The 6000-nt window shown below is 33.2% G+C and overlaps 1 protein-coding gene across 1 annotated transcript in view; it reads left to right on the top strand.

Annotated features, from left to right (window-relative positions):
• COL21A1 (collagen type XXI alpha 1 chain) overlaps positions 1-5387 on the top strand; it is a 179064-nt gene extending 173677 nt beyond the window's left edge. The window contains exons 25-30 of the mRNA XM_076003284.1: positions 211-243; positions 853-999; positions 1082-1136; positions 1671-1871; positions 2661-2738; positions 4115-5387. Coding sequence (XP_075859399.1) covers positions 211-243; positions 853-999; positions 1082-1136; positions 1671-1871; positions 2661-2738; positions 4115-4302 — 702 coding nt within the window. The 3' untranslated portion in view covers positions 4303-5387. The remainder of the gene's footprint in view (positions 1-210; positions 244-852; positions 1000-1081; positions 1137-1670; positions 1872-2660; positions 2739-4114) is intronic.
• The last annotated feature ends 613 nt before the right edge of the window (positions 5388-6000 follow it).

The following is a 6000-nucleotide window of genomic DNA, read 5'->3' on the forward strand; positions in this document are numbered from 1 at the left end:
TATATTATTCAGTCAACATATTTCCTAGTGATTAGCCTCCTTTAAAAAGGCAAAAAAAGGTCTCATATGTGTAATTCTGTCACTAATCCTATCAATATGTTCCAAACTGAATATTAAAGTTATATTAAATGTGTGGTAAAACGTGCATATCACATTACTAGTACTATAGCTTAAACATTTATTATAATTTTTTCCTATTAATTTCCAAAGGGAATTCAAGGCCATCATGGTGTAAAAGGAGAGGTATGTTTCTTCATATATTATGCTCCCTTTGTCTAGTCTTTATTGCTTGGATTTTGATACTGTGTAAAGTTGGCTTTGAGTTGCAAACATGTCCTTCACGTTCTTCAATAGAAGTTTCTAATTAGTGATTTTCAGAATATATACATTTATACTGAATTAGACATGATGTATATTTGCCAATATTATTGATTCTTCTTCTAGAATGGAAGCTAAATTTTTCTGCATATTTTAAATAAAGAATATTATATGTTTCAGTATTTGTTCCACTTTAAAGCAAGCTCCTTGAGAACAGGACTCTGTCATGGCTATTGCTTTATCTCTGGTACTATGCATGTTGCCGATACCATATATCAATAAATAGTAGATGTTTGTAGGGCTGGATGGTTAGCTGTATGGATAAATACCAGTTTAATATGATAATGATATTTCTCTTCTGGTCAATAACAGTATTTCCCAGCTATTTTCTACATAGCTTATATCTATATCTATCTATCTATGTATATACACACACACATATATATTCATAGTCGTATCTGTAAGAACTTTTATGATGCAATTATACCTTCTGAAATATTTACTAGAACTTTTAAAGATTTCTCTTGGTTTTAGAGAGGTGAAAAGGGAGAACCTGGTATCAGAGGTGCCATTGGACCAAAAGGAGAATCTGGGATGGATGGCCTGATGGGGCCTTCGGGTCCCAAGGGGCAACCTGGGGAAACAGGTCCTCAGGGACCTCCTGGTTTGGATGGGAAGCCCGTATGTATTCTTATTCTTTCAAGTTTTATATTTTCTTTGCTTTTTACATGTACATGTTATAACACTTAATAATTTGATGCAGGGAAGAGAATTTTCAGAACAATTTATTCGACAAGTTTGCACTGACGTATTAAGAGGTAAGTCTCAAATGTAAAGTTGTAATAACTTTTCAAATTACAAAAGTAATACAAATTCTTAGTAGAAATTTTAGAAGATATAGGTAAGAAAAAGAAGAAAACACACAACATTTATAAGACCCTTTCTGCTTTTTTTATAATGAACATTTTTATAAAGATGGAATATTATATATATGGTTACAATCTTTTTAATAAAGCAATTTATTATTTTACCATTAATTAAATTTTCTTTTGTAATATAATTCTTGATAATTTATTTCATAAATATGGATGTCTACAATTTACCAATTTCTTTTTTTGGGTGGCAACTTTTACTTTTATCCCTATTTTAAGCAATTGCTATAATAAAATTATTGCACAGAGCAATGAATATTTCCATAGTTAAATACCTAGAAGTGAAATTATTGGCTAAGAGGTATGTACATATTCAATGTTCATAGATTTTTTTTTTCCTGTAAATAAAAAAACATTATTAGAGATATTAACTTCAAATTACCATTTAAACATACAGGGTGGGGTTTCTTTGTTTTTAAGCCCAGCTACCAGTCTTACTTCAGAGTGGGAGAATCCAGAACTGTGATCATTGCCAGTCCCAACATGGCTCCCCTGGTATTCCTGGGCCACCTGGTCCCATAGGCCCAGAAGGTCCCCGAGGATTTCCTGGTTTGCCAGGAAGAGATGGTGTTCCTGGATTAATGGGTGTGCCTGGACGCCCAGGGCCCAGAGGATTAAAAGGTACTTAACTTGTTTGAATAAGCAAATGAATTTCTAAAAGGCATTTTTTTTTGTATTCACACTCTGTTTTCATTTAGTAGGCAAGAGTTAAGTTTGTTTTCATGATAGAAAAAAAAATCTTTGTAAGTCTTTAAGTAATTTGTCAACTGAATTAAAGAGCAATTGTTTTCTTGATGCAATATTCTCAAGTAGAGAGTTCAAAATTATGAACACGTGAAGTTACAAATTAGAAAAGGTTGACAATGTTCTTAGAAACTTTGCTTGAGGCTGATAAGGTATTTAAATGGAAAATCACAGACATGTCTTTTAACTTTGGTAACTTTCTACAACGTTACTTTATTCAAGATTTTTTTTTTCTCTTATAGGAAGAATTATGTTTTGCAAACGAATTTCCTTATAGCACACAACTTCTCCTTGCCTGTAAATGTTTACATGAAATGTTGGTTGATAAATCTTTCCTTTTTGTTTAATATTATGTTAACAACTTAGATCTTTTGTGACAGTAATGAAAGAACAATTATGATTAACACAGAGGGTTGGTAATCTCAAACCATTTTCTTTTCTTAATATTCGATTCCCATTAAGTCTTGTATCTAGACCACTGATAATTTTAGAATTTTTTGCTTCAAGAAATTGTTTCCCATTAGTAATAAAAAATAGGTGGCAAGATATTTTTAAAAGACATTTTTCTTTTCAATGTGTATATGAACAGCTTTGAAAGGAAGAATCACTAGAAGGCAGTGATTTTACGGTAAAAGTAAGCTTGCTCACATGTTTGACACTCTGCAGGCCTGCCAGGAAGAAACGGGGCAAAGGGCAGCCAAGGGTTTGGGTACCCTGGAGAACAAGGTCCTCCTGGCCCCCCAGGTAAGAACTGGTATATCATTCTAAGTGTTGCTACACATTTTTCTTTAAGAAAAATCATTATTGATCTATGTCAAATAATTTGAAACCAAGATATTTCTTTCGTTTTTTGAGTGATTCACATTTAAGATATTGAGGTCTATCTTTTAGGATATTTTTTCATGTATTATCTTATATTCATGAATCATTCAGGCTTATCTCTTGCATATCATTTAGATTGTCTAATATCTACTCCTTAGAAGAGGTCTAGAATGCTTTTAGTTACCACTGCTTACCCAGCGTACAATGTTGTTTAATCTTTATGACTCTTAGGGAAGTAGAATAATGCTAAAGTGGACTCTTAAATAACCTCTGATAGCTGTGTTAGTTAACTTTGCCATGCTTCAGTTTCCTCATTTGTAAAATGGTGATGATAATGTTATCTGCATCATGGCATTATTGGAAGATTAAATGAGTTACTCTATGTAGTTCTTTCAGAACAGCGCATGATAATCATAGTTATGTTTTCAATAAATGTTTGCTATTATCATTTCAGATGTTACTAACTCATGAGGCTTTTGAGTGGATCAAATTATTTAATACTATTTATGTAAAACAGAACAGTACCTACAAGCCTAGTTAAGTTCTAAATAGATGTTTATTAGTAGTAGCAGCAGTAAGTAGAGTAGTAGGCAATATTCCAAACCTCTCTGCTCCATCCCAAAACCTGAATATTTTGTTTTTGTTATTTGGAATCATCTTTAAATGGCCAGTATCCTAAGTTAACTTTTCTGTTCTGGACCACGCTAATTGAACTAATCAGGCAATGTTTCACAAATTAATGATATAAAACCTATGTGTGTTGATGACTGTTATGCTATGACAATGACAATGTATTTAGATATGGAAACTAAATATATATGTATATATGTGTGTGTATATATGATGGATATAGTCATTTTTACTGCAGATATGGCACAAGAAAGACTTTTAGAGCTTTGGCTTACCTATGTAGCACCTGCTAATTTATAATAATATTGGCAAAAGATAGGCTGAAAGGAAAAAATAAGTTCGGACAATCCACAAATTAGAGTATTAGAATGTTAGCTTAATGTCTTAATCTGTAGCATGATTACTATATTAATATGCTTAGCCTGATTTTTCAAAAATTACTCTTTACTTTTGGAGGGTTCTTTTCAGAGGGGAAAGCATGTAGAATTAGCAAGAGAATGCCTCCTCTTTTAAATTAGTGCACGTATGTAAAGTGTTCAAGAGGTTTTATTTTTCAGTTTAAATTTCTTGCAGAATCAGTTATTTCACCATCAAAAAAAAAAAAAAAAAAAAAAAAAAAAACAACCCAAAGTCCTCTCTGTTCATCTATTGCCAATGTCTCATCTTAGGTCCAGAGGGCCCTCCTGGAATAAGCAAAGAAGGTACCCCGGGAGACCCAGGTGTCCCTGGCAAAGATGGAGATCATGGAAAACCTGGAATCCGAGGGCAACCAGGCCCCCCTGGCATCTGTGACCCATCACTATGTTTCAGTGTCATTGTCGGAAGAGATCCATTTAGAAAAGGACCAAACTATTAGTGTCTGATGCCTCATTCAGCAACGTAGGCATGGTGCTTTTCTTTTGTGGTCTTTTGCATCTCAGGAAGATAACCAACAGTAATCCCTTGAAAAGAAACTAAAGTACCTCGGTGTTTTTATTTTTATTTTTTTTTATTTTCCTTATGGAAAAACATGTGCAAGGTCACATATACTGATTTTAAAGGCTCCTCCGTAATTTGGAGCCCTTAGATTAGTAGCATTAATTAAATCTCAAGGGTTTCTTGTAAAGTCCATTTGTTCTAATCAAAGTTAAATATAAAAATCCACCATTGCCTGCTAGCCGGTCGATTTTAGTCACTGTGAAATAGTTCACATTCAGCCTCCATGCTGTAGCGATTTGAGTTCAGTTTCATGTTTGTGTGAATTTCATGTTTCCCATCTCATAGCTCATGCTTCTACATTACCCAAAACATATATTTGGTCATTGGAAATAAGATCAGGGCTGATATTCAGCTGGGATAGAAAATATTGCCGTATTTGTCATTTACGCCAATGTCTGTGCCTATCGTAAGGGTCAGTGGACTGCTTGTTGTTCAATGTTGTTTTAAACATCACCTCTGAATAAGATTAATGTATTTCTTATTTCATTTTCAGACTCTCAAATTAGATTAATGATTATGCTAAGAAAGAGTATTAATTACATTGGGAATGGTCAAAATCATGTAACATTAAAAATATTTAAGAAAAAATGGTTCATTGTACAACCTATTCAAAGAAAATGTAAATTCAGAAGTACCCAAAAGACTTCATACTTGCTGATTAATAGGTATCTTTGTTGTATGCTCTCATTTTCCTTTTTACTTATATGTGTATGTTCATATATGTTAATTTTCATTGTAGCAAAGCTAATGGGAATAAATGTCCTAGTTGAAAGGAAAGATAACTACACAAATCCTAGAATGTATTGATATTTTTAGCAGACTTTAAAATATTACGCATAGTCTTTGTGTATTGTTCCTAATGCTTTTTGTAAGGAATAGAATTTGAGATATTTCATTTTTGTCATGCTTACAATTTTGTTACATGCTTGTTATTCAGAGTACAATAAAGTTTTGTACAGGCCTCATTTCAGTGTCTTCTTTTTTAAACTTAATTTTAGTCTATTGTTGAGTACATTATCACATAGTCATTTGTGCAATAGATATAATTAATAGATTGTGTACCCTATTCTTAAAAAAACGTGTTTATCTGAAATAAAACCTTACAAATTTTTGCTGTGCTACTCACCTGAACAGGTGTAACACCTGCTTCCTCGCCCAGTCATGACTATTGATCAATGTTTAACTTTATTGACATGTAGATTTTCCCACTTTGATGAGGACTTTGCAGGAGACTAAAGTCCATGAAGTTCAGTACCTGAATGAACATAAGGCTTCTTTTGATGTTCTATCTTCAGCAAAGTCCCAAGTATCTGCTTAGACCTAACAGTTTTATTACCCCTGCTTTAATTATGGCATTTTCTGCTAAGACCTGGTAAATAATCAGAATAAGGTATCATTTCTTCATTCATTCAACCGACATTTACCCGATGCCCATTAAGTGCCAGATACTGAACCTGGGACACAATGGCGAGATGTTAGAATCTGGCCTAAGGGAACTCATGTTCTGAGGAGACACAGGTAAGTAAACAGGGAAGAGCATAACACATGTGTGATTTCAATGCATTGCATTCTAAGA

This window comes from Microcebus murinus, chromosome 5, assembly GCF_040939455.1.
Source record: "Microcebus murinus isolate Inina chromosome 5, M.murinus_Inina_mat1.0, whole genome shotgun sequence".
In the NCBI taxonomy this organism is placed as follows: domain Eukaryota; kingdom Metazoa; phylum Chordata; class Mammalia; order Primates; family Cheirogaleidae; genus Microcebus; species Microcebus murinus.